This window comes from Myotis daubentonii, chromosome 9, assembly GCF_963259705.1.
Source record: "Myotis daubentonii chromosome 9, mMyoDau2.1, whole genome shotgun sequence".
NCBI classification, from domain to species: Eukaryota; Metazoa; Chordata; class Mammalia; order Chiroptera; family Vespertilionidae; genus Myotis; species Myotis daubentonii.
In genome coordinates, this window is record NC_081848.1 from 79,327,165 (window position 1) to 79,354,907 (window position 27,743).

The 27,743-nt window shown below is 58.8% G+C and overlaps 1 protein-coding gene across 2 annotated transcripts in view; it reads right to left on the minus strand.

Annotated features, from left to right (window-relative positions):
* The window catches only part of LRP5 (LDL receptor related protein 5), a 74,366-nt gene that overhangs the window by 36,596 nt on the left and 10,027 nt on the right, over positions 1-27,743 (minus strand). For both annotated transcript variants that reach the window (XM_059709849.1, XM_059709850.1), the window contains exons 2-5: positions 10,858-11,254; positions 6,608-6,805; positions 5,962-6,158; positions 5,266-5,397 (exon numbers count right to left, since the gene is read on the minus strand). In XM_059709849.1, coding sequence (XP_059565832.1) covers positions 5,266-5,397; positions 5,962-6,158; positions 6,608-6,805; positions 10,858-11,254 — 924 coding nt within the window. The remainder of the gene's footprint in view (positions 1-5,265; positions 5,398-5,961; positions 6,159-6,607; positions 6,806-10,857; positions 11,255-27,743) is intronic.

A 27,743-nucleotide genomic window follows, 5' to 3' on the forward strand; every position in this document is an offset into this window, starting at 1 on the left:
CACGGCCCCCCTGGGGTAAGTGGTTGGACAAAAGCTAAAACCGCAGCCCGGCATCCTGGCCCAGGAAACCGTGCCGCGTGACCACAGGGTCACAAGGCGCAGAGGAAGTGGCCGGGCCGGGCGCTGGCTCCACTGGAAACCTGAGGCCCGAGCAGCTGTCCGCCGGCATGGCCCACCCCAGGCTCCCGGAGATGAGGCTGCAGCTGCCAGGAGCGGCAGGGGCACCGCCGGCCCAGCTCTAAAACGGGGGGTCGCTCCTCTGCCCGGAGGCCTGGGGCAGCCAGAGAGCAGCGAGGTCAGTGCCAGCCTGGGACCCCCCTGCAGCCGGCCCTTCCTCCCGTCTCGTCTCCAGGTCTCGGCCCCTCAGGTGGTCCTCCGCCACCTGCTCTTCCCCCGCCGCCTGGGGCTGCTCACCACACGGTGGCACCTGACTTCGGCCCCATCCCCGCTTCCTCTCCGAGTGACCTGGAGCAAGCACCCTGACTTCTGCTCCCTCACAGATAAAACCCAGGTATGGATAAGGCCCCCCAGCAAGGCAGGGAGGGTCCCCTGACAAGGCCCATGCGCCCGGCAGCCCAAGGCCACAGCCCCAGCACACGGCCCCTGCCCGTGCCATAAACACGCGCTGGGGGACCTGGCCCGCCACGTTCCCTGCGCACAAGGGGAGAGCTGCACACTGAAGGCTCACGCCCCGGGCAGAGGAGACACCTGAGCAAAGGTGGTTTGTTGGGCAAATTAAAGATGGTGGCCCTGCCCAGGCAGCGCAGCTCAGTGGTGGAGCGTTGACTTATGAACCAGAAGGTCACGGTTCGATTCCCAGTCAGGACACAAACTCGGGTTGGGGGCACAATCCCCAGTGCAGGAAGCAGCGGATCCATGATTCTCTCTCTCTGATCATGGATGTTTCTATCCCTCTCTCCCTCTCCCTTCCTCTCTAAAATCAATACAAATATATTTTTTAAAAACACACACACGGAAAGATGGGCGGCCCTGAAACTCAGGACCGTGGGTGTGTGGGGCTGGAGAACAGGCAGTGACCTAGGTGGGGAGGAGGCTGACCCACCGCTCCGGCACCTGGCGCGGGTCTTTAAGAAGCCGTCCCAGTGCCTTTCTGAGCCAGGCCCCCGTGCCGTTCCACCAACAGCAGGGACGCCCCTCCTGATAATCCCCTCTGTCCTCCGTGAGACGGCCTGGCTGGGCGCACGGACACGCCCCTCTGCCCTTGGGGCCCAGGCAGTGTAAGGCACGGGGTGGGGTACGGGCAAGCCCAGGGCTCAGCAGTGTGCCGGCCCAGCAGGCTCAGGAATAGGACTGCTACCACCCAACCCACCCCGTGGCGGCCGTCCAAATCTCGGATCGGCGGAACCTTATGACAATGCCACCTCCCAGACTCGAAGGTGGCTGAGCATCAGCGGTTCACACGGCTCAATGCTAGGGCACGGCACTTCACAGTTTATAAGGCGCCCTCAGAGACATGACCATGTTTGACCCTCAACGAGACCCGAAGATTCTGCATTTCACTGGGGTGACCGCCACTCCGTGCAGAGCCGAGGCCACACTCAGACGCCCGGATTCCCACCAAATCATGTCCCTCGGGTTAGCAAGGCGGGGAGAAGGAAAGGCCCCTCCTGGCGCAGTCAACCAGGTTGTTCCCGCGCTACAGGCACTCTTAGAGGCGATGAACCACCTTTCCCAGCACCTTCCTGGTCCTGACCTTGGTCCCAGGGGAAGCCAGAACCCCCCACTCCTTCCCAGAGGGGCTGGGGTGCCTAAATGAAGGTCTGGCCCTAACCGGTTTGGCTCAGTGGATAAAGCGTCGGCCTGTGGACTGAAGGGTCCCAGGTTCGATTCCGGTCAGAGGCATGTACCTTGGTTGCGGGCACATCCCCAGTAGGGGGTGTGCAGGAGACAGCTGATCGATGTTTCTCTCTCATTTGATGTTTCTAACTCTCTATCCCCCTCCCTTCCTCTCTGTAAAAAATCAATAAAATATATTTTTAAAAATAATAATAAATAAATGGAGGTCTGGGGCCAAGGGGAAGGGTGCTCTGGGCAGCAGGCACAGCAAAGGCAGAGAGCCGGGCGCTCAGAGGGTGGGATGGAAGGAGCAAACAACTCACCTCTATGGGAACAGGAGGTCACGGGTGGGAAAGACCCTCCTAGTCTCTCTCTGATGACAAGCCGGCCGCCCAAGGCATCGGCCCAGCTCAACAGGGGCGCTCTGCGCACCACCCCAGGGCACGCGAACGTGCACGGGCAGAGGCACAGGGCCACGCTCAGAGGAACCCAGTCAGGGAAGGGGCAGCCGTCACCCAATCCAGGGCGAGTCTGAGGGGCACGCGACCCGGCGGGGCTGGGCAGGTGGGACTTCCTCTGGGCAGCCTGGGGCTCTGCCAGGACTTGGACTCTAGAAGCCCAGAACTTGACTCCGACGCGAGGGGAGACATCTGAGCGCGGGGGCCACCTGGGGCCAGGCTGGGGCCGGGCTGGGGCCGCCGGAGCACGGGGGACCCCGGGCAGGCTGGGGAGACAGGGCCAGTGTTGGGGTGGCTGCAGCGAGCGAGCCGGACCAGAAAGGAAAGGGCTATTGGGTCTCATCCCACAGCCCAGGAGGACAGTCTTCTCTTTCCAAGAACAGGGCAAGCTCTCCTCTCCGCTTTTATTCGACATAAACGTTGGTCTTCAGGCTCTGACATAAAGAGCACGTGCTGTGTGGTTCCATTTCTAAAACGTTCCGGAACAGGCTAATCTGGTGCTAGAAGCCAGGACAGCGGCTGTGCTGCTGGGCAGGGAGGGGTTCTGGGTAGCGGGGAGGTTCTGTATCGGGTTGGGCGGTGGTTGCACAGGTTTACACAACTGTCAAAGCAAACCAGACGCACACTTAGAATCTGCACGCGTTACTGTCTGCAAGTTATGCCTCGATTCCCAACAAAATAAAAGTCAGCGCTCGGCCTTGTCATCCCATTTCCTGGGACTGTGCAATCTCACTTTCCTGCCATTAAAAATTCACTCAAAAATTCACGGTCCACGGCCGAGAACAGCAGCTGCCTTCCGTCTGCAGAGTCAACGCCAATCACGGCGCGGGTGGCGGGGGCCACAGGGCCTCCTTTCTCTTCCCTTTGACCCACTTCCCTGATAAGTGACAAGACAGCCAGACTGGGAACAAATGCGCCCCTTATTCCTCAGCCCCGAGCCCCGGCTTAATCCGCCCGGACAGACGGATGGATGTGAGGGGCTTTGAGACGTCGGCCAGTTGTCAGTCTGCCCCTCAGACCCAACAGTGACGCCTCTGTTCCCCCCGCCTCGGCCGGCCACATCCCCGCCGTCTTTCTGTTTCCTGTCCCTGCGAACATCTGTTAAAACTACTTCTTGGCGAGGTGGGGCAGGCGGACCCGTAAATCACTGCGTCGCAGCCGCCCGCCCGCCTGCCCGACGGCCCACGGTCTGGGTGGGGGACGGAGAACCCGCCCCGGCACAGCCCGGCCACCCTGGGCGGTGAGGCCCCAGGGCCCGGACACTCCCGTGCGCCACCTACCCAGGTCATTCGGGCCCAGAGCAGGGGACGGGGAAAGGGGGGTGCACTGCCCAGAAGCCCCCAGCGATGAGGAATGTGTGGGGACAAAAGTCAAAACAACAGGGGCACGCCCCACAAAGAGCCGGCCGCTAAGAGGCTGGAGCGAGGGAATCGGCAGGCCTCCTCGGACGGGGTGGTAACTCCCAAATAAGGCCCCGCTACTGCTGTTTTTAGCCCATTCCACATAATTGGAAAAACATGGGGGAAACCAAAGCCAGCTGGGCGCCTCAGCGGAGCGGCTCGGAGGGGAGGAGGGGGCGGGGAGGCCCAGCGGGAGGCGGCGGGCGCTGAGTTCGGGGCCAGCCCCAAAGGGCTCCTCGCATGCTGGGTTCCAGGGACAAGAGTCACTGGGTCCCCCCGAGTCCCCCCAAGCCCCTGGCAAACCTGGGGCCACTTGGTGTGACTTCCTTCCTAGTCTCAAACCTCAGGACCCTCACCAGGGCCACTCACCAGGAGCGGCTGGGGGACCTGAGACAACGCACCCCTGAGCCCAAAGGAAGGGACCCCGAGTCTCACGCTCGGTCCACGTGGACCCCACATCCTGTCCACACAGGCATCCCGGACAGCAGCCTCTCCTCTGACCGCCGCCTCCCCACCCCCCGTGCGGAGGGGAGTCCTCTGCGCTCCCATTTCACAGGCGAGGAATGGCTGACGCGACCAGCCCCATTCCACCTCCACCGGCGCGCAGCAGCCAGAGGGCCCGCCCCCATTCCACCCTCCCCTATGAGGGGGCCGCCTGCACACCGCTGGAGGCCATACCCATTTCCTGGGTCCGAGCACACCACCACCTCAGCCCTTTTCTTGGGGAAGGCACCGACCTCCTATATAAGGCTGGCTTTCATTCACTCAAAGTCAGGAAAAAAGAGAATTCTCACAAATTTTCATTTCAACGCCATGAAGCAGACACCCAAAGCGAGAGTCCCAGGCACCTCAGTCACGCCCAAGGTCCCAGCTGCAAATCCTGAGACATTCCTGGAATTCTGGTGCATGGGGAGCCTCACGAGCCCCTTAACAAAAACTGCCTGCACGCGTCCCCGCCGGGCCAGGCGCCTGCACAACCCACCTTCTGGGAGGGAGTCATGTCCACCCCCCACTCCTTCCCCAAATGCCCACATGCAGCCTGGCCCCACACACCCCGAGTGGGCGGAGATGGCGACCAAGCCTGCCACCAGCCACCCCTCCCTCTCCCAGAGCAGACATCACAAGCCGATCCAACACAGGGCTCAGCCAGGCATCACCGATCAACACCAGATGCAGCTCCCTCTTAGTCCAGGGCCAGGCCCAAGCCGGCCTCTCCCGGCAGCAAAAACGGACAGAAGGGAAACACCCAACAGGGAAGCAGGTTCCAAGGGACGCCCACTTCCAGAAGAGCACGCGGGGCCTGCCACCTGCAGCCCGAGGCTCAGACACCACACAGAGCAGGGGCCCTTCCGGAAAAACAGTCGGCGTCTGAGCCCGCGGAGCACCCAGTGCCTGGAAATTAAGGGGGGGAGTAAAAAGGTGGTGAAATACCGAAAGCCGAGGAAAGGCACGGCGTGTGGGAGAAACCAACCGAACCGGGGCGTGAAAAGGTCGCATCAGGAACCGGCTCTCCACCGACCTTCCCCGGGGGTCATCACAGGACGACCCCACCGGGACGGACGGGGAGACCGCTCCTGCCAGGGCGGCGCAGCCAGCGCCACGCGTCTCACCTGCCTTGCACGTCTTGCCGTTGTCCTGCAGCTGCACGCCGGTGGGGCAGGCGCACGTGTAGAAAGGCTCCCGCGGGGACAGCAGGCAGAGGTGGGAGCAGCCCCCGTTGTCCTCCTCACACTGCGTGTGGACTGGGGGAAACGGGGCAGGGTGAGAGAAAGTTCCAGAACAGGGCCCCCCCAACCTCCCATGCCCTGGGAGCCCCGGTGTGTCCCTCTGCCCAATCGCCATCCTCCTGGGGCATCGGGGGTCACCACGGCACCCCATCCCACCTCCCCGCCGATCCCACCACGCCCGGCCATCAGCCCCGCCAACTCCTCCCATCTCTCCCAGCCTCCCTCACGGCCCAGGTGTGGGCATCTTCCCGCCCCCAATCTTCTACAAGAGGCCCTCGTCTCCCTCAGGGCCCCACAAAGGACACCTCCTCCAGGAAGGCCACCTTCAGCCTTCCCTGGCAGGATCTCAGAACCTGCCTTTATGGTCATGACCGGGACCCCTGGAATAGGCCCTACACTAGCCCTGCAGGGGGGCCCCCACCAGGCCACTTCCCAGCCCACCCCTGCACTCTGCACATCTCCCTCTGCTCCAGCAAGCATCCCCCTTTTTCCCCACTAGCCTGAGGATAGGCCTCCCCCAGACCACAGGCCCCTGGGGGGTGGCCACTAGCCCCTGCCCCACCCGCCCACCCGACTCACTGTAGGGCTGCCGCTCGGGGCTGAGCACTTGGATGTCCATGGGTGAGTAGAGAGCACGAAGGATCTCCTTGCGCTTCTCCCCGGTCCTCTTGTTGCAGGCGTGGATGGAGCGGGTCTGCCAGTCCGTCCAGTACAGCGTGTCCCCCGAGAGCGTCAGGGCAAAGGGGTGCGTCAGGCTGCCCTCCACCACCTTCTGCCTGCGGGTGTGGAGGAAGACGGGGATGCAGGGACCTGTTCAAAACCCGGTCGGACCCTGGGGCTTTAGGTCCACAATCCCTTGTCTGCAAATCCAAAAGTCTGAAAATTGAAAGCGTCTTCTCCTCATTTAACAGCCAAACCTGTGCATGGATGTGGGGCTAAATCATTTCGATTTCACTGAGAATGAGCACTTCACATCTTGCTATAAAAATGTTCACGCGGCCGATGGCAGATGCCACCCCAGGCCCCGCTCGGGGTGTGATGTTAGATGAGGTGCGTGCGCTCTATTACGGTTCTAAGTAAGAGTTGTGAAGTCCTCAAGCCCCCAGCATTCAGACAGAAGACTATGGGCCTGAGTTAAGGACGCCTGCCAACCTCCGGCGTGGCCTGGCCAAGGCCCTGGTGGCAACTGGGGTGCAGTGGGGGCCCACAGCTGGGCAGCACCTACCGGAACGAGCCGTCCAGGTTGGCCCGGTGGATGAAGCTGAGCTTGGCGTCGGCCCAGTACAGCTTCTGCTCCTCCAGGTCGATGGTCAGCCCGTTGGGCCAGTAGATGTCCGAGTCCACAATGACTTTGCGGGTGCTGCCGTCCATCCCCGCCCGCTCAATTCGGGGTGTCTCACCCCAGTCTGTCCAGTACATGTACCTAATGAGGGGGCAGGGGAGGAGGTAACAGATCTGCCTTTTGTTTTTGTTTTCTGCCTCCACAAATGCAAACAGGAAACAGAGAGCGTGAATGTGCCCCAAAGTCTCAGCCAGCAGAGACAACCAAAGCTTAGGGCCTGGGCTGTTACTACTTCCGATTGCTTTTCTAAGCAGTTAGTAATACATAAAATGATTTTTAACAAAGTTGGATAATCAAAATATACCATTTCCAATCGTTCTCATTAGCGATATATTCCGCGCACCCAATCTTTTTACTTATAGAAATTCCCTTTATTCTTTTATGGCAATTAGTACTATAAATTATTTAAATAACTTCGCAGTGGGTGTTTGACTTGTTATCTGATATTCTGCAACTATGACAATGCTGTAAATGAACCTCTTAAAGACAGCTGAAGACGTGTGAGATGGAACGTAACTTAGCACTAAAATGAAACACCAAGGAAGAACCTTACAAGTACATTAAGTCGAAGAAGCCAATCTGAAATGGCTACACACTGTGGGATCCGACCACATGACATTCTGGAAGAGGGAGAATGGTGGGGACAGTACAAAGATCGGGGTGCCAGGGGCTGGGGGGGGGGACGGGGAGGGTGACCAGGCGCAGCACAGAGGACTTGCGGGGCAGTGACACCGCTCTGTCTGATGCTACGATTAAACCTCTGTCAAACGCACAGTATCCGCAAGGGAGTGCAGGAACTCTCCACCTTCCCCTCAGTTTTGCTGTGAACTGAAAACTGCTTTAAAAAGTGAAGTCTATTAAAAAAAAACTAAAAAAACCAGCACCATGTACGCGGAGGGGACACTGATCTATCACAGCAGGTGCTCCTGGGTGGGCTGGGGGTGGGGGGGACTTGGTTTTGTTCATCCACATTCTCATGTTTCCAGCGAGGGGCACCCACCCCCACAAAACCTCCACCTCCTCACGGGCTTCCTCATCTGATGGCCCAGCAAGTGAACGAAGACACTAGGTGTGACCCCAGGCAGCCAGGGTGACAGGTTCACATCCACCAGCGCCCAGAGACTGTCCCAGTCTTCCAGGCGGGGGGCCCACCTATCTCGTCCACCTGAGTCTCTATGCAGAGAAGGGGGACGGTGTCGGATCTGCGGAGCCCCTCGCCCACTCGTGGTGCATGAAGCTCCCCAGGTGGCATGGTCTCCCAGTCCCCTCCCCCCGTGTGGGCACGGATCCTGGCGTCAGCAAATCCGTCACCCTGGACCTCAGTGACTGCTGCAGAGACAGCGGCTCATTCACGCTGGGCCGAGGGGGGTGAGTTGGAACCCCAGCTGGGAAGGCAGGGGCTCCCAGGAGCCACCTGTGCCATCGCCCGCGAGGGCGTGCCCAGACGGAGACGGCGGCACCCGCGACATCGCCTGCGTCTGAGAACAGAGTCACTCCATGCTCCCATGGGCTCTCTTCTGTGTGAGCTGCTTCTCTCTGTGCCGACCCAGGTGCCCCACGGCTCTCGGCCTCCATTTCTTCAGAGGCCAAACCACATCCCATGTCAGCAAAGCCCGAGCTGCCATCCCTCACGCCCAGCGTGGTCATCAGGGAGAGGGAATGATACACATACAGCTGCCATGTGCCCCCCAGGGGAGCCTGTGACCACAGGAGCTGCGGGTACCTGAGCCCCACCCCACCCCACCCCCCGTTCCGTGGGGTCATGCCGGCTTCTTGAGATGGGTCATCTCTGAGCCGGTACCATCACCACCTTCCTGTGAGGACTTGAAAATGAGCAGGCGCTTCGTACAAAATGCACCCCCTCCTCCCTGCATGGTGGCCAACGGCACCCAGCAGCGGTCACCGAGCTCCCGGGCCCTGGGGGGGGACAGACAGGAGAGAGCACCTCTCCGAAAGGCCGCTGTCTCCTTTGCATCCAGTGAGAACTCGACGACACGGGGGAGCGGGAATTCCGTTCCCAGGGGGCAGATGAGAAAACTGGGGCTCTGCACGGCTGGCCCGCCCCAGGTCACGTGCCAGCGGCAGCTCTGGGAGCGCAGGGCGGTGCTCGGGGAAAGGCCAGATCCTGGCCATCATATGACTCAGCCCTCTGCCAGCGGCCTGGGGGTGGGTGCACTTTTCCTGGCAGCCCAAGGCTCGCAGGTGCTGGCGGCCAGCTCGGCAGAGGCTCCCGCCGGCCCGGCGCAGAGGCCGGCCTCTCCCCTGCAGCCTGGAAGGGCCCGGCCCTCCTGCTGCCCGCCGCCCTCCGAGGAGGTGGCAGGAGGATAAATCTCCGAGCAATCCCCTCTCGGCCTCCCCGAGCGCTCTGCTGCGGGCAAGGGGACAGGCCAGAAAATGGGAAGGCTGGGACCTCCGGGAGGAGCATAATTCACATTCCTTCCCCCGAGTTTCATAACAGAGGCCGCTGGTTTCCTTAAATGGGGAATTTGCGAGCCACTCGGTTACCAGAGACGGGCTGGCGTGGACGTGCTCTTGCAACGTCCTGAGCGCAGCCACAGGCCCGGCCAAATTCCACGGAGGAAAATCAACTTCCGAAGGAAAGCAGTGCGGCCTGGGCCCTGTGCAGAGGCTGCGGTTGTGGCTGTGTTATTTTAGGGAAGGGCCGCTCTGCATTTTAAAGAGGGGGTTGGGTTTTAGCCCGGCTTTAACCGGGGACCCGGAGCCACTGCAGCCCCTCATGTGACACCGGCCGGGCCTCCCCCAGCACCGGGCTGCTGTCCTCCAGGGACTCGGGGCCCGAGGGTCCCCCCACGGCCCACTCTGCCTCCCTGACACTGCACCGCGTCCTGCTTCTGGGGTCCGTGGCCCGTAGCAGTGGGCTCTTGGTTACACACACGCCGAGGTGGACACTGGGACTGAGGACCTTCCTGATGGGAGCCAGGGGTGTCCCCCCTTATCTGAGGGAGGGCCCCCGTGGAGGATGGTGTCATGGGAGGGCACAAAGAGATGGCAGGAGCTCCAACAGGACTGGGAGGAGGCAAAGCTGCTCCTTGCCACCTTGTGCTTGAGGCCAGGACGGAGGACAAAACCCGCTGCAGCGTCCTGCCCCAGGACCAGAGACCAGGATCTGGTGAGGGCAGCAGTGCCGCCCACATTCCCAGGGCCTGACCTGGACTCCTCCCTCCTGGGGGACACGGTGCCTCGGGGCACAGAGCAGGCATCTCGACCTCCATCACAAGCACAGAGGGGTCCGGGGGGCGCGGTCCAGCACTCTCCCCTGCGTTACCTGGCAAGTGGGGGAGACCACAGCTGTCTGTACTCCCTCGCTCTTCAGACCCATTCCTGGAGCAGGGGAGGCGTGGGGGGGGGGGAGAGGGGGGAGGCTGGGGCCTCAGCAGTCAACTTTGCCCCTCGGGGCAGATGTGGGAACTGGGGTAGATCTGGGGGAGAATTCTGAGGCAGGATTTCGGAAAGGATTTCAAATATTTAATGAGAAAAGCCAGAGCCAGAGGCTGGCCGGCTCCCAGAGGTGGAACAGGCACAGCCTGCCTGGCCGGGAGCGGGAAGACCGATCCCAGCCAAGCACCACGTGCCTCACCACCAAGGCCAAGCCCCTCCCAGCACCATGGCAAAAGGCCGCAGGCAGAAGGGAGAAACCTTCACGTGGACACGGAGCCTGGATTCCGGGTGGGGGAGCGTGTTCGGAGTGAGGCAGCTCACCCTGATGGAACCCCCTCACCGTTCCTGGTGTTCTCTGCGTGACGGGTGACCTGGTCACACCCCTGCACAGATGGGGACACAGAGCAGCGCCCCCTCACCCTGTTTCCTGTCTTTCCCTCCAACCCACAGGCACAGTGCCAGCCAATCCCGCTGGTTCTGCCTTCACAGTTCCATCCCGAGTCAGGGCACAGCCGGGGTTGCGGGCTCGGTCCCCAGTAGGGGGCATGCAGGAGGCAGCCGATTGAGGATTCTCTCATCGCTGATGTTTCTATCTCTCTCTCTCTCTCCCTTCCTCTCTGAAATCAAGAAAAGTATATTTAAAAAGGAAAAGCAACTTAGGCTCAAGTAACTTCTAAGGGAAATCATGACCTCACCGCACCCCACCCCACCATGGGGGCGGCCGCTGGGTTTACCCGTGAGCAGGGTCCAAGGCGATGGCCCGAGGCTGGTCAAGGTCCTGCCAGAAGAGGACCTTCCGGGACGTCCCGTTGAGGTTGGCCACCTCAATGCGGTTGGTCTCCGAGTCCGTCCAGTACAGCTTCTTGCCCACCCAGTCGCAGGCCAGGCCGTCGGGCGACACCAGGCCGGAGATGACCACGTTCTGCACGGCGGCCCCCGTCTGGTTCAGGTAGGTCTGCTTGATGGCCTCTTCGCTCACGTCCGTCCAGTACACCGTCCCCTTGGAGAACTGGAAGTCCACCGCGGCCGCGTCCTCCAGGCCGCTGACCACGACAGTGGACTCCAGCTTGACTCCGCCGGCATCCACCAGCCGCACATCCCGGCGGTTGGCAAACAGCAGCAGCGGCGAGGCTGTGGGAACAGAAGCAACCCGTGAGGACCACTGGCTGGGCTGGGGCACACAGCCTGGGGCAGGGGCCATGGCACGGCCACCCTGGCGCCCACCCAGCCCAAGCCCAAGGCCCTCCGTCCTTCTTGCCGCTCCCTAAGGCGCTGCTAGGAAGGGGTCGGACAGGCCCACGCCTCGCCACTCGGGCCCTTTCGATGCAGGTGCGCGCATGGTGCTGTCACAGGCCCCGGGACGTCCCCCTACCAGGCTGACCCGGCTCCTGCCCGGGCACCCCCTGCTGAAGCAGGCAGGGAGAGGGTCGTCGACTCCTCCTCCCACTCTAAACCAGCATCTCTGGTCTCGGGAGGGAGCCGGCTCCCGACGCCAGAGGTATCCCAGGTGTGAGCATCACCAGGTGGATGGCCCACAGACGGGAGTCGCCAGCCGGCTGCTTTCCAGCCAGGAAAGGAAGTGGCGGAGGGCAGTGCCCAGGGGGCGAGTCGCCAGCCCCAGCTGGGGACAGGAGAGTCCCCGAGGTGACAGGAGCGGAGCGGGTCCGTGCCAGAGGCGGACACGGCCAGGAGGAGGGGAAGGAACTCTCAGAAGCTGCCCGAAGCCCGACGCCCGCCAAGATCCTGGCTCTGCTCTGTTCTTTCTCCCCGAACTGGAAAGACCACATTTCCTCGCGGTTTACACTCTGGGCCGCTCAGGTGCACCCTTCAAAGGCCCAGGAGGACGGGGGTGTTTTTCCATTTTCTGTGCTTTCCCAACGGAGACTCGGGGAGGGGCGGCTCTTTCCTGCATCGAAGACAGTTAGAAACTCACTTCCTAAGTGTGCGCAGGCGCCCTGCACTCCGTCACCTGGGAGCTCACGGCGAGGGGGGCCTCTGCGTGGGTGGCTGCCCGCCCTCCCCAGCTGGCACCCGCTGCACCTTCCCTCCAGTCCCCTCCTCGGGGCCTGGGCCACCCCAGCTAACGCGGCCCCGTGCCAACGAGGGGCCGGGTGCCCCAGCTCATCCGGGAGACAGGTCCTCCTCTCCCGCAGGTGGAGAAAGGCGAGGACAGGACGGACAGGGGGAGGGCGGGGCGGGGCGGGTGGGAACAGGGCCAGGCGGGAGGAGGAGGGGCCGCGAGACCAGAAGGGCACGGCGAGTGGCGTGCAGGGGGCTCAGACTCCACCTGCGCACACAGGACGGAACCGCGAACCCAGCCCCGTGTCCTCTATTCTAGCGGGAGACCGACCAGCAGTGACTGCACGCGGTCAGGAGACGTGGGCTCCGGGAATGTCCACTCTGTGTGTGGAAAAACAGAGCAGGGCGAGGGGCTGGGTGTGCCTGTCACATAAGACGGCCTCGATGGTCGATGGTCTCACCGAGAAAGTACCACCCGGGCAAAGACGTGAAGGGGGCGAGGGAGGCCTGGAGGGAGGCGTCCCTGGCGGAGGGAACAGCCGGTGTGAACGTCCCGGGGGAGCACACAGGAGGCAGGCAGACCCTGTGCCCCATGTCTACCCCACGGACAAGCCCATGTGCCCTCCTCTCACAGCACCCCCCCCCCCGCCAGGTCAGGGGTCGCAGCTGCATATCTGCCAGATAAGAAGGCTCTTAGAGAGGTGCCTGGCCCTGGCTGGGTGGCTCAGTTAGTTGGAGCATCATCCTGTGCACTGAAAGGTTTCGGGTTCGATTCCCTATCAGGGCACATACTAAGGTTGGGAGTTCAATCCCTGGTTGTAGTGCGTACAGAAAACAACCAATTGATCTATCTCTCTCTCTCTCTCCCACACACACACACTTCCTCTCTCTCAAATCAATTAAAAAAAAAAAACAAAACACAAAACAAAACGTATCTCCAGGTGAGGATTTAAAACACACACACACACACAAAAAGGTGCCTTGACCTGTCCAAGGTCACTCCACCCAGGATGACCTCGTGACTGCTGGCCTGAACGTTGGGCAGCGAGAAGGAGGAGGCGGGGCCAGGGGACAGCGTGAGAGCTTGAGCCGCTGGCCCGGCCAGCGCTGCGCTCCAGGACCAATCCGAAGGAAGGGAAAGGTCCCAGGCACAAGATTCGCTGCAGCAGCCTTATTTGTAAGTAGAAAAAAAACAAACAAGCAAGCAACACATCCCCAGTATCAGGATAACTAGGCTGTTCTCAGTGGAAAGTTGTGTCCATGAAAGCATTAAGAAAGTGACGGCAGTAACATCAGAAAACGCTAAGTCAAAACACACACACGGACTGTGGCTCTCAACCCGGATGTACGCGGTTAAGAGAACACGCGAGGTGGGGACAGTCTGACAAGGAGACGGGGCAAGGGAAAGAGGACCTTGTTGAGTCTCCGGGCAAATATATTCTTAATGTCTGAGCCCCGTATTCCGTTTATGTCTCTATGAAGTTACCTGTACACTTTTTTTTCAAGGCCACACATCACGAGGGCCAACAGACGGGGACAGCCCTCCAGGTGCGAGCTGGGAGCCAGCTCAGGGTGCCGGCTCAGAGCAGGGCCAGCTCAGACCTGGGCCTCTCGGACCTCGACGTCCGGTCTGTGAAAGGGGGCAATCACCGCACCTCCACATCAGAAACTATAGGGCTGAGTCAGGACAATCCATACAGAGGCTCCGCCTGGTTACAGCACAGTCTGGTTACGGCACATTTTAAGCGCTGGATAAACACCAGCCAGGCTGCCCGAGGCAGCTGTAATTCATACAATGTTTCATCTTTTCAGTCCCCGGCCAGGCCAGCTCTGCTACAAAGGAAAGAGCACCGATTCAGACTCAGGTTCGAATCCCAGCCTGGCCCCCAGCTGTGAGGTTTGGAGCAAGACTTTTCATCTCCACCGCCAGCCTCAGTTCCTCACTTACAAAGCAGGAGGAGGTCGCGACGCTCCACAGGCAGTGCTGGCTGCTGTGGCCAGCACTCCCACAGCTCCTCCAAGGTGACCCAGCAAGTCCGCGCCTCGGTCTAGCCCTGAAAGGTCCCTGACGATAGGGACTCGGAAAAATAGACACCCACGTCCACAGCAGCATTAGTCACCATCGCCTGGAGGTGGGAACAGCCGAATGTCCGTGACGGAGGAACCGAGACGCAAACTGTGCTTTATGGGACATTCCTCAGGAATGCGGTACGGACACACTCAGCATAGATGAAGCCTGAAAACATGACGCTCCGTGAAGAAGCGAGACGCGAATTATAATGATTCCGTGTCAAACTGGCCAATCCATAAAGACAGATGGTAAACTCATGGTTGCCGGGGGCAGGGGGAGGGGGAATGAGGAGTGACGGGCGTTTTTGGGGGTGATGGGAATGTCCTGGGATTAGGCAGAGGTGGTCGCTACACAACACGGTGCCTGTGCTAAGTGCCGCTCGAGCGTTCACTTTAAAATGCTGGTTTTGCCGAAACCGGTTTGGCTCAGTGGGTAGAGCGTCGGCCTGCGGACTGAAAGGTCCCAGGTTCGATTCCGGTCAAGGGCATGTACCTGGGTTGCGGGCACATCCCCAGTAGGAGATGTGCAGGAGGCAGCTGATCGATGTTTCTCTCTCATCAATGTTTCTAACTATCTCTCTCCCTTCCTCTCTGTAAAAAATCAATAAAATATATATATACACATATATTTTTATATTTCTTTATTCATTTCAGAGAGGAAGGGAGAGGAGAGACAGAGATAGAAACATCAACGATGAGAGAATCATTGATCGGCTGCCTCCTGCACAACCCCCACTGGGGATCAAGCCTGCAACCAGGCATGTGCCCTTGGCCAGTATCGAACCTGGGACCCTTCAGTCCGCAGGCCGACGCTCTATCCACTGAGCCAAGCTGGCTAGGGCAATAAAATATATTTTTTTAAAAATGCAGGTTTTATGTTACGTGAATCTCACCTCAATAAATAATTCTTTTAAAGGCATCGCTGCGCCCCGAGCCCACTGATTTCCCCGTGACCGCCTTTCTTCGCCCTGGCCTCCCAGTCTGTTTCACGAGGCACAGATTCATTTCCGTGACCCCGGATGTACACAACCCCTGCTCGGCATGACCCTCAGGACACCCCCTCAAGTCCTGTGGGTTCTCTGTGCCTCCCTGGTAGGGCAGTGGGAGCAGAGGTGGGGTGGGTCTGACTTCCCAAGACCCTCGGCCAGTCGGTGCCAGAAAAAAGGCTTGTCCCCCCTCCAGGCCCAGCCCGGTGGAATCGGGAGTCTGAAAGTGAGTCCCGGTGCCAACAGCCCCATTTTAACCCGTGTAAGCATACCCAGCTTTTATATATAGAATTCGTAACAGATGTGTGGGCTTCCATTCCGATAGCCTGTGTTTTACACTGTTCACATGGTTACACTAAACACAGCCCGACTCAAGGTAATCCAATCCCCTGCTACTGCACCAAAATCAGCCACATTTTAAGAACATGCCTTATTGATATTCACCAAGCGTTACATTGCTCACTGGAGCAGGCTGGGGCCTGGACGCCAACTATGGGTTCGTCCGTCAGGAACGGTCCTCTGTCCCGTGCCAGCCCCATGGGGAAGTGCGGGGCCACATTCAAGGAGCCTACGAGGGCTTTGTAATCTGCCCAACGCCAGGACATTTTACACGCGTGTGCGCACACGCACACACACACATGCACACATGCAGTTAACCACCTAAGCAAGAAGAACAGGCAGCTGAGTGACAAGGACAGGCGGTGCCTGGAGCCGGGGAAGAAAACGCTGTCAGAGGGCCCTGGCAGTTTTCTGGGAGGAGGAAGCGCTAGCTATGGGTGGCCCTGGCAGGCTTCCTGGAGGAGGGGAGACTGGAGCCTTCAAAGATGAACAAGACTTAGCAAATGCTGAGCATGCCCTGGCCTGACACCAAGATGCATCTACGCACTCAAGTTAATTAATTCCACTCACAACGGCTCATAAACAATTTCCTTGACGCCTAACAGCTCTGAGTGCCTTCTAGCTTGAATTTCTCAAACTGGTTATTCCCACCCGCTACCCACCCTCCGCACCACCTTGTACCCCCATCCGCAGGGGCAGGAGTTCCTGCTTGCCACCTCTGCCCGGGGCCACACCTCCAGGTATGCCTGGGTTGCTCCCACCTTCCCTCCGCTGTCCTTCTGTCTGCCTGCCTAGCCCTGTGCCAAAACCACGTGCCCAAGTATAAGGGCTCTGCAATCTGCCCAGCGTCTGCCCAGCCGGTCCCTCCTGATCACTCCTTGAGGTTGACATGAGCCCACTACACTCCCTTACATTTTACAGCCAGCTTCCCAAATTCTATAAAATCTGTTGCAATATTTTATGGCATTTTACATTATGTTTACAGTGTAAAAAAGCAACAATGTCACAGCTTAGCTGGGGGCAGGAGGCAGAGAGATACACAATGTTGCTTTATTGTATGAAAGTGGCTTCAATCCATAATTAAATTATGGTGTAAGACCAACAACGCGAATGTACTTAAAGCTACTGAACTGGACACTTGGGTTACGATGGTATAAACTTCACGTTACATGTAACTTACCACAACTCAAAACAATGTAAATAATAAAAACAGGGTGTAGTAAGATTATAGGATACTAGAGGCCCAATGCACAAAGATTCGTGCAAGAATGGGCCTTCCTTCCCCTGGCTGCTGGCACCGCCTTCACTCCGGCCCGGAGCCGCCTTTCCGCCTTCCCACGCTGCCCAGAGGCCCCGAGTGGCTGGGGCGGTGCAGAACGCCTGCATCCCACCCCACCCCTGGTCGCTCGGCGCCTGCATATACAAATTAACCTGCCATCTTTGTTGGGTTAATTTGCACACTCACTCCTGATTGGCTGGTGGGTGTCACAAAGGTAGGGTCAATTTGCATCTTTCTCTTTTAGCTTATAAGCCACTAAATAATATGACTTAGAACTACAGTTCCAGCCCTCCATTCAGGATTTTTAAATGGTGGCTGGTCATTAAAGCATACTACAACATACTATTTATTTGCATTTTTAAACCAGTGTAGACGCATCTATTCCTAGTTCATTTATGGGTTCGGGGCCAATACTCCTGTTTGTGGGATGTGGAGAGTGATGTTGAGAAGCTGTGACCTGGGCACTGGTGTGCTCACGGCTGCTGGGGGTCACTCCTCTGGGCGTTCTCGGGAGACAGAGCCAGGAACCCATCCACGGCCCATCCGCTTCCCTCCCAGGCTCCACCTGGAGAGCACCCCTAGTCGCTGAAACGTACTCACATCCCCAAACCAATGCCAACAGGGCCACTGCAGCCACTCCTGGGTCTCGTCCAGTGTGAGGGGAACCCGCGGCACTCTGCTCGTACCGTAAACAGTGTCCTCCTCGCAGTGTGGTTAGCGTCCCCCGGTCACACGTCTGTGCTTCTGCTGGTGATGTCACTGCTTGAGGCGGTGCCGGCACAGTGCTGGGGTGCCGCACGTCTTGTGTTTGTAAACACGAGAAGGGGTCACGTGCTTCGCGGGGAAAATGTGTGCTAGGTGAGCGCTGTTCGGGCCTGGGTGAGAGCCGCAGGGCGTGGGTTCAGTGTTAATCAATCAACAATATATACTACACAAGGCGTCTTTAAACAGAAACGCACACAACAAGGTTGTGTATTGATGGGTGGATGAAAATGCTGTGGTCAGAGGCTCGCAGGAACCTAACCCCGTGCTTCCGCTGGGAGCTACGGATCAGTATCGGCAAACTCGATGTTTACGGTAACCTTATAGAACGTAAGTGCCACGTATAAGAATCAACTGTGCATATATGTGCACTTTTATACACACACCTATACTATTCCTACATCTAGCTGTGTGTGTGTGTGTGTGTGTCTAGCCTGCTGATTTTAACATATCCTCAGGGTGCTTTATAACCTTCCTACTTACTACGCTTGTCAGTACCTTCCAAGTAGATATAGACAGTCCTCAGGTTACGTCGGACTCGACATCCTTTCCTGGTTACGTCTCCATCTCCCATTTATTTATATAAAAAAAAAGTTCCGTCATTTCAACATATGTGCTTTATGTTTTTTATTATTTATTTACCACAAGTAAAGGTCCGGAATTGTTATCTGTTAAATTTTTTTTACTGTTTCACTTCATTACTGCTGTGTATGTGCTCCAGGTGAGTGACGTAGGTGCTTATGTAGGTGGGTTCTGACTTATGGTGAAAATCGCGTTACGTCGTGCGCCGTAGGAACGGATCTCCGACGTAACTGAGGACCTACGGTACCTGGCTTCTGTGATTGTCTATATATCTACTTCTGCTCAATATAACCAACTCCCAACCATTCTTGCAGCCTGCGGGCCTGCCACCTCTCACCCGCCCCACCTCACTTCTCAGACACCGACACCCCCGGCCACATCACCTCTACATGGCACCCCTTGCCAACCCACTTCATTGAACGCCAGGCACCAACATTTCTAACGGGGGAGGGAAGGGGAAGGGAGGGAAGGGCACTGTGGGGAATCATATGGAATCTATAGATCCGTTCGGGAAGTGGCAGCTCTGAGACACTGTCCTCCTATCCATGAACAATGATGTAGGTCTTCCTCCGTGTCTTTCTGTAAAATTGTATTATTTATTGCATACACTCTTGGCCATTATTACTTAGATATAATTCTAGGTGCTTTAAATCAAGTTCATCATCATTTTATAAAAACTAGCGTGACTATCAAGGAGACGGAACAATTCCCACGAATCTTATGGTAAAACATGGATCCTCAACAGAGACTGGGCGGGGCGGGGCCTGTCCAAGGCTCCCCGTCCCCAGGCAGGAAAGTCCTACTTCCCGTCTAAGAGGAAACGTGTGAAAAACACTGATCTGGCTAAAACGGAGACATCTGTGCGGTCCCACGAGTGCGTGCAAGGGGCCACCCGGCTCGCCACAAGGGTCGGCCCCTCGGCTCAGCCCCTCGGTTCCACGTGCGATGGACTGCCTGGAGCAAAGCTCAGAGGCCTTAAAATGGCTGGAAACTTCACGCCAGCATTCTCAGAAAATCATACCTAAGCTGCTCATGGAACATTCCTAAGGAAGGTGGGAGAAGTATACACACCACACTCACTTTTTATGTGACCAATCCCTGAAGCCAGGGCTCCCCCCGCCCCCCCACCCCCCAATGTTCCGTCCCTGGCGCCCAGCTCAGCAGCGGCCACGTGAGGCCTCGGGCAGCCGGGACGACCACCATTCGTTCCAGCGACAGAACCCCACGTTTATCGGGGTTTTCCGCAGCTCAGCCAGCGCGCCCGGGACACGGCTCTGCAGTTGTCCACATGTGCTGAAGCAGACTTGACATTTACGACAACAATAAAACCTTAGGTTTCCTTGAACTGAACAGATGTCCTGCCTTTTATGGAAAGCTCAGCACACTCCGACCTGCAGGCCTGAGGGGCTGAGCCAGGCGGGACCCTCGATAACATCTAACGCCCCAGGTGGCTCCACTCGCCCTGTCAGCTGAGGTGCCATAGCCCCCCATCTAGCCACGTACCTAAAGACCCACGAAGCCAGGGAACACCCCCAAATTCTCCTGGTTCCCCAACGTGGCCTCGGCCCCCCAGGATCCCCTACATGGATCCCACCAAGACTCCAGCAGACCCCAACCTTTCCACCTCCGTGCTGTTTGCTGTTCCCACCCCCACAAACCCTCCATGGTTGCTACACCTGGCCCAGGTGACAGCCGGGGCCTCCATGAGCCTGCCCAGCTCGCCCCACCTCCCTGAACGCGTTGTCTGGACTTCCCCAGACAGGACCCGGCTGCCAAGGGGCTTCTGGGGGAGGCCCCTGCTTCCGCACCCCACCCCATCCCAGGGGTCACCGAGATAACGATCGATGGATCGATGGATGGATGGATCTGTGAGCTGCTGGCATTGTGTAAGCGTACTGACTACAGAGCATATTCTAATTCAAATCAGGGCGGATGTAGCCAAGGTGGGCACAGGACTGCATCCCGGCCCCGGGAACGGGCCACTGCTTCCTAAACCAGGGCTGCTCGGGTAGAAAGAGCTTGTATCGCAACCACAGGGCGGGGAGCTCAGAACAGGCGACTAGACCGGCCCCTCCTGGGCGGGGCGGGCAGGTGAGGGCTGGGAAGCAGTTGGGGGAATCTTCTGGAACACTGGAAGTTCTACTCTCCATCTGGGCTAAGGCAGTGCGCTGGGGGCGCTGCTCTCCTGCAGTCTGTGAACAACAAGGGCTGCAGAACAAAGGCCACCGACTCTCTCCCCAACTTCCCAGGCCCAGCCCGGCACAAGGGCGGCACCCTGCTCCCTACTCACTGGCACCTGCCTCACCTCACACCTGCCTCTAACCTGCCAGGGGCCTGGTGCCTCCTTGCTGCTCCCCACCCCCCACGCTCCTCCATCCACACACCTGCCCAGGACCCCGGCTCCTTCTCCCCCCCCTGGCTCAGTCACCCCATTCCTGCTGCCCCCAGTCTCTCTAACACACACACACACACACACACACACACACACACACACACACACACACGCCCGCAGCTCTATAGGAAGGCAGCAATTAACCCCGAGGCCCGGGCAGGTTTCCCGAGCAGGGACCACATTGCAAAGGTCAGGGAAGCAGGCGCGCAGGAAGCAGCCAAGGTCAGTCTGGGGGGTGGAGCAGGAAAGAAGAAATCAGTTGCAAAAGATAAAAAGAAAACCTTGGAGAACAGGACATGGGCCTCCCACTTCCATTACAGGGACAGGCTGCACGCAGTGGGGGCTGGGCCTGGGGCAGGCGGGAGGACCTCTGGCCACGCGGACAACAGGCCTCGGCCTCTGCTCTAGGAGGAGCCAGGTCAGCTGCTCTGGGAAGTCCTGGGAGGCAAGCAAAGGCCCAGGACCTGAGAGGCCCACTCTGCCCCTGCCAGAGGGACCCCTGGGTGTCCGGCGAGGCAGCCCAATGCTCCCAAATGGTCACACCAAGGTCCTGACCCTGGCCCAAGTGACCTGGGCCCCTTCCAGGAGTGACTGTGTGGCCCTCATTCCCACTTAGCAGAGGGTCACCCCTCGTGCAGGAGATGACCATCAGATGGTCACTGAGTCCCCCCACCTTGCAAGTCTCCAGCCACCAGCTCCTGGCCCCCAGCCCAGCACCCACACGGGACAGCACACCCTGGGGTGGGGAGAGGGGGAAACCAGCATCTGCTGCAGGCCTGCTGCGTGCAAACCACCCTCGGGCTGCCCCAACGGATCCAGGCAACTCCGCAGGGAGCAGCGGTCTCATCTGATTTTCCAGCACGTGGAGATTGAGACGCTCTGACAGGTGACGCAGCTCACGGAGGCCACGCAGGTGATGATGGGCAGGGCGGGCAGCGGGCCCCCGTCCGGAGCTGGGCTTTTCCTCCTCCACCTCTCACAATGCCACACGCTGCCCTTCAGATTCTACCTAGACTCTGCACCTAGACACCGGGGAACACAGCCTGGCGTGTCGTGACCATTTTAAAGGCTCTGAGAAGTCCTGCAGCGCGGGAACCCAGTTCACTTCCTAACCCCAGGACTTCCCAAATGTCTCTGATCACAAAACACTGTGTAGTGTTGGCCCAGGTGACACATTTCAAAAAACACCGGCCTGGAGGCAACGTGAAATGGAAAACACAAAAGTAACAGTGAACAGGACGCGTCAGCAGAGACGCGGCAAGGGCGCCAGGAATCCCGGCACGCTGGCGATGGCCACCGCCGCCCCCAGCACCTCCGCTCTTCTTCACAAACAAGACAGATGTCGGAGGCTGGGGGCCGCCTGGGGCCACGCCTCGGGTGTCCCACACCACTGGCCGCCTTCTGGCCGCGGCCAGGAGGTGTCTGCCTTGAGGAGGGGACTTCTTCGTTTGGTGACCGGGAAACCGTGTGCAACAAGCCAGCCCAGATACAAATGACCCAAAGCCCCCAGGACATGGGTCCACACTGATGAGGAAACATCCCGTCCGCCAACACAGCGCACGACCAGGGTGACCCCCACTGACCAGGACCCAGGCGACCAAGCCCCAGAGCTGGTTCAGTCTGGCCGGACTCCAGCAAGGCAGGACAGCCCACACAGGGCCCGTTACCAGAGCCAAACCACCTTTCCAAAACCCAGGCCATTAACGGGGCAGAAGCCGGGGTCTGGTCACGGAACAGTGCTCAGCAGAGACTTTCCTGTGAGGGAAAGTGCTTCTCCCCGAAAGCCATTTCCCCTGCTAAGTATGTTTTAATTGGGCAAATGTATATATTTCACCGCAGCGGCCGGGCAGGTGCTGACAGAGGGGAGGGGAGCAGGGAAACAGGGGCCCAGGGGCCTGAGAGGGAAGGAAACGGGCGGCCAGGGCTCACGTAAGGGCACCCATGTCTGTCTGTCTGTCTGTCTCTCTCTCTCTCTCCTTCCCCACCCCCCCCCCCTCTCTCTTCTCACACACACGCACACACACACACACTCTGCAAGCCCTCATTTAGCAACTATGGAATGTTATAACTCAGTGATACCTAGGACAAGTTTGTAGGGAATACGACGTTTGATTTATATCCGCAAATGTGCGCTTTCTCTAATTAGAAGGTTTAGGGCAGAGCAGGGAAAAATATGTATTTCAGAGTCCCAGTTTGACTTGCCAGAAACCAGCCTGTTACTAACATTCTTATTTTCGACAAAATATAGCATTCTGATTACATACCATTTCGGTTCAATGGCTCCCGGCCTGCCAGGCTCCCGGGAGTGGCCCAAGGCCATGGCAAAGACTGAGAGAAGCGGTCCTGGGATCCAGCGGCTGGGGGCCCGCGGAGGGGGAGAGGGGAGCTGACGCTGGCGGTCCATCCTGGTGGAAGGCAAGTCCATCGCTTTCACCCCAAACCCTGAGGCCCCACTGAAACAGGCATTAGGTTCATACAGGAGGTGGGGCCACCCAGGAGAGCGGTTCTGATGGCACCACCCGTCCAGGCCTCAGTTTCCACATCTGTTCAATGAGGTGACTGAGGTCTGGGCCCAGCAGCAGTTATTTAAATGCACTGGGGACTCTCCGGCCAACTTCCTTTAGAGATGAAAGAAAACACTTTATAATTCAAACAGCAACTCAGAGACAGGCATTGGGGCTTCAGTCTGTTGACATTAGCGCCCCATGACCCTGAGCAAGTTCCATGGGCTCTCCCAGCCTCAGTTCCCTCATCCACGAAATGGGGTAGTGATGGCACCCTGCCTGCAGAGCGGCTGGAAGGAGTAAACGAGACAATCGATGAACAGCGCTTAGAGCAGTGGTTCTCAACCTTCTGGCCCTTTAAATACAGTTCCTCATGTTGTGACCCAACCATAAAATTATTCTCATTGCTACTTCATAACTGTAATGTTGCTACTGTGATGAATCGTCATGTAAATATCTGATATGCAGGATGGTCTTAGGCGACCCCTGTGAAAGGGTCGTTCGACCGCCAAAGGGGTCGCGACCCACAGGTTGAGAACCGCTGGCTTAGAACCTGCTGAGTCCACTGCAAATGCCAATATGTATTAGCTGTTTTTATCTATTAAGGCTAGATGCTTGTATCTCAGGTGTTCTGAGGCAGGAGGCACTTATTACAAAATAAGGGTTTCACTAAATGTGCGCCCCAAAGAAAGCGACTCCTTAGAGATCATTCTCAATGGTGAGAAGTATCAAAACCTCCGAGTGGAAGCTGGTAGAGGTCTGTTAGCTGTCCTTGGAAGTCAACCAAGGAGGCACTTCTGAGGGTCCTTCCTGTGTGTGTGTGCATACATGCATTTGTGTGTGTGCGTGCCCATGCATTCATGTGCGATCATGTGAGCCCGCCTGTGTGTGCATGTGTGTGGCTCACAGCTCTCCCAAGGAGCACACACACACTTGGTCTCAACAAAGCAGTAACAGACCAAGCAGCCAAGGAGGGCCTGAGGGACGCTGGACTCTGGGGTCACCCACTCAGTTCTACCTGGCTCTCCGGCCGACTCTATACCCACCCTGTGTCCTGGAGACCTCCCCTTTGGGCAGGGACCAGTGTTTGATGCCAGAAAGACAACAACAAGAAGAAGAAAGAGGCCAGATCAAAGGCAGGTAGTAGATACAGTACCAGGTCCCAGGGTCCACACACACCACGCAGATGCAAGCATTTCCCTCGAGGCCACAACAAGCAAACCCGAGGATCTGAACACAGGTGCAGACTGCGGTGCCTGCAAGCCACCACCCTGCCAGTCACCACCACGGGCCAGCAGACCGCCAAGCCCCCACCAGTCAGCGGGCTCCCTGTCCGACTGGCAGAGGCTGGTGGTTTCCACCGAGGCGAGAGAAGCCCCCCCACACACACACTGGCGTCCCCCCACGCGCTCACAGAGACCTCATTGTTCTGCCCGCAGAGGAAACTGGAGAGCTGAGCTCACCGTGATTTGGAACTGGCAGAAAAGGACATCTGGGAGAGGAAACACATTTCAGAAACACACATACCTTTGTACCAGCTTTTATTTTCTTTAAGTGTTGCACAAAAACCATAATCATGAAGACGTGCCAAATTCACCATCATGCTGCAAAATCTCCTTTTTTATGGGAAAATGGGGAGGCTCTGCTTTCAAATGATCCCTGTTCCTGGAAAAAGGCAGCTACCTGGGTGCCGAGGTCTGCAGGCCGCCGCCGCCAGAGCCCAACACAAGGCCTCGGCCGCAGGGCGTGTCTGTCCAGCATGTGGACAGATGGAAACCATCAGATAAAACTCAAATGTCCTCTCTGTGGTTTGCTTGTAACCTCTTGCCGTCTGTCCCTGCTGAAGCCTCGCAGAGGCTGACACTCCTCGAGCCGCTGGCATCTCTTGGTTCCGAGACCCCACGCAGGGTTAGGGCTGCCGGAAAGTTCAGCCCCCGGGACCAGCTCCGACTACCCTGGGAGCCAAGCTCAGTGTCGGGTCTGGAGGATCCTAAGAACGAGGAGACACCCATCACAGGCTTCTGCGGGGCCCTAGGGGAGCTCCTCCAGTGCTGGGCACCTCCCCTTGGGCAGGGACCAGTGTTTGATGCAGGCAGGTCTGGAAAGACGGGACAGAATTCTCCACAGAGAAACCCGGACAAGCCCCTGGTGACACGTCCTGGGCTCCAGTGTGGGAGCTGCTCCGGACCCCACGCTGAGCACGGTTCCCAGGAAAATCGGAGCTGGTCCTGGGTGCTGACCTTTCCGGCAGCCCCCAAACCCACACAGGGGCTGGGAACCCAGTAGTGCCGGCTCCTCGATGTCCACGGAGACGCAGCCGCCTCCTTCCTCCGAGGCTGGTGTGAAGGTTAAACAGTGGGAGCGTAACCGGCCGGCAGCAGGAGGAGGCAAACGCTGCGGGGAGAGGCCACCTGGCGATCCTATCCAGAGAGGGCGACCCATCCAAGCGACACAACAGCCAGGGCCAGGTGGCAGAGGAGCAGGGGCCGGCCGCAGGCGGGGCTCCCCATCACAGCCCTCACCTTGGCGCGCACCGCTGGCCGAGGGTCAGTGCGTGCTGCCCCGGACCGGGCCCCCGCCTGCCTGTTCCCAGGGGCCTAGTTCTGAGCTGGTTACACTAGAGCGAGTCAGCACATAATCTGCCAGAGGCTTAAATTACTCCGAGGCTAGAGGCCACAACAGGAAATGAGGAAAGCAGGCGCCTGTCCAGCCGAGAAGAGGCAGGTCCCACCTGAACTCATGGCCAGAGGGCAGGTGTGGCAGGAAGGCCAGGAGCTCAGGGCTGCATCCTCCGCGTTACAGCGCGACCCGGCACCCGGCCTGGAGGGCAGCAGCCCTACTGGGTGCAGAGCCCAGTCAGCAGTCCTGGGGAAAGGCACGGACCATCCGAGGGGTGCTCAGCTCCCTCCTCTGCCTGCGGTGAGGGGGGGGGGGGAAGCTGACCGGAGGGGCGAGGGGCAAGGGGAAAGGCAGGTGGGCAGGCTGCCGGGTGCAAGGGGACTGGAGGGGGGCTGCTGGTCAGCTCTCCAGAGAGGAGGCCCTGGCCCTGTGAGTCAGCCAGGCTGTTAGAAGGCACCAGGGAGGGGAGGAAGTAGGGTCCCTAACAAAGCCCTCTGAGAGGGGAAGGCCGGGGTGCACTGGCAAAGCCCACACATGGATGGATGGCCTCCGGGTGAAGGAGCAAAACAGAAACACCTGCTGCCCACACCTCTGCTAGAGGAGGCCTGACGAAAAGTGCCCTGACACCTGCACCTGCCCGCCCCCCCTCCCCGCCCCCGGCCCCCCGGCCGCAGGGCCCTGGCCGCCAGCTACAGTACAAACACCCCCTTTACTAGGCAAGGGTCAAGATGCGCTCCGGGAGCCATCAGGCTCTGCATAGAGATTAGGCAATTAACGCAACTCACTGCCTCTCCTTCTAATTGGAGATGGGCCCACGGTGGGAGGTGCAATGGTTCCCACCAGACCACCTCAGACGAGTTACACCTGATTCCAGAGCCCCCACGGGCTCTCCCCAGAGGATAACGATGACGACTGCCATAATCATCCTAACAGTTCCTCGTTATCAAAAGCACTTTACAGCCTCTCCCTGTCGCATCCCCAGGCGTGTCTACGTGGAGGTGGGGGCACTGTGATCATAGCCCAACAGGTGAGGAGGCTGAGGTCCAGAGGGTTAACTGGCTTGTCCGGGCTGCAAAGCTGAGTGGAGCCAGGAATGCGAGCCAGGCCACAACAGGTGGCGGGGCCCTGGGATTCCAGGCCTGGGGCTGGGTGGGGGCCCCAGGCTGGCTGCTGGGATTCCTCTGCAGCCCCCTCAGCTGTTCACAGCAAACCTGCGGGGGGTGGGGGAGGAGCGGGGTGCAGAAGGGAAGGAGACTCGGGGCTGAGTGTGGCCCCAGCAGGAGGGGGCCCTTTACCCACCGTTGCTGTCACCCCAGGACTTCAGGGATCACGGATCAGGACCAGTTCCCATCCACATCACCATCCAGCTCTGCTGACACAGCCAGCGAAGCTGGGAGAAACCCTGAGCCTCCCCGAATTAGAGATTACCGGCCCGGGATCCCGGAAAACTCCACCCTCACAGACCCACAGGCAGGCAGTTCCCTAATCCGACCCGTAGACACAGGAGTCCCCCCTTCAGCCACATTCCATCCTGGCGAGGTGGGGGGGGGGGGGCACCAGGAAGGCCTCGGTACACAGAGAGGAAGCGGCAGGAAGATCGGCCCATGGGCCAGGGACTGGCCATGCAGGGATGCTGGGGCCGGTGGGGATGCTGGTCTGGGCAGAGCTCTGAGCGGGCCTTCCCAGCTCCTCACAGATGAAGCAGAACAGGGCCTCCCCCAAACCCTGCACCGCCCCCCTCCGCCTCGAGGCCAGCCCTGCCTGAACCCTCCACATCAGTTACTCCTGCTCGGGTCCACAGCCCAAGGAGGTGGACTGGCTCCTCCAGGCGCCTGAAAAGCCCATGGAAACTCCAGGGAGGGGCTGACGGAAACCCTGCAGCGGCCTCCCACCCGCTCCGCGTGGCGACTGCGCATGTCTGGAAAGGTTGTTACTTAACAAACATACTTTCCTCAAAAGGACAAAATCTTTCAAACAGAAGGCACGTTTTTTAACAACTAGAAACGGGAGCCCAAAGGAGGAAGGTGGGTAGGGATTCAGGGTCAAGTGCGTTTGGGATGCACCGGCT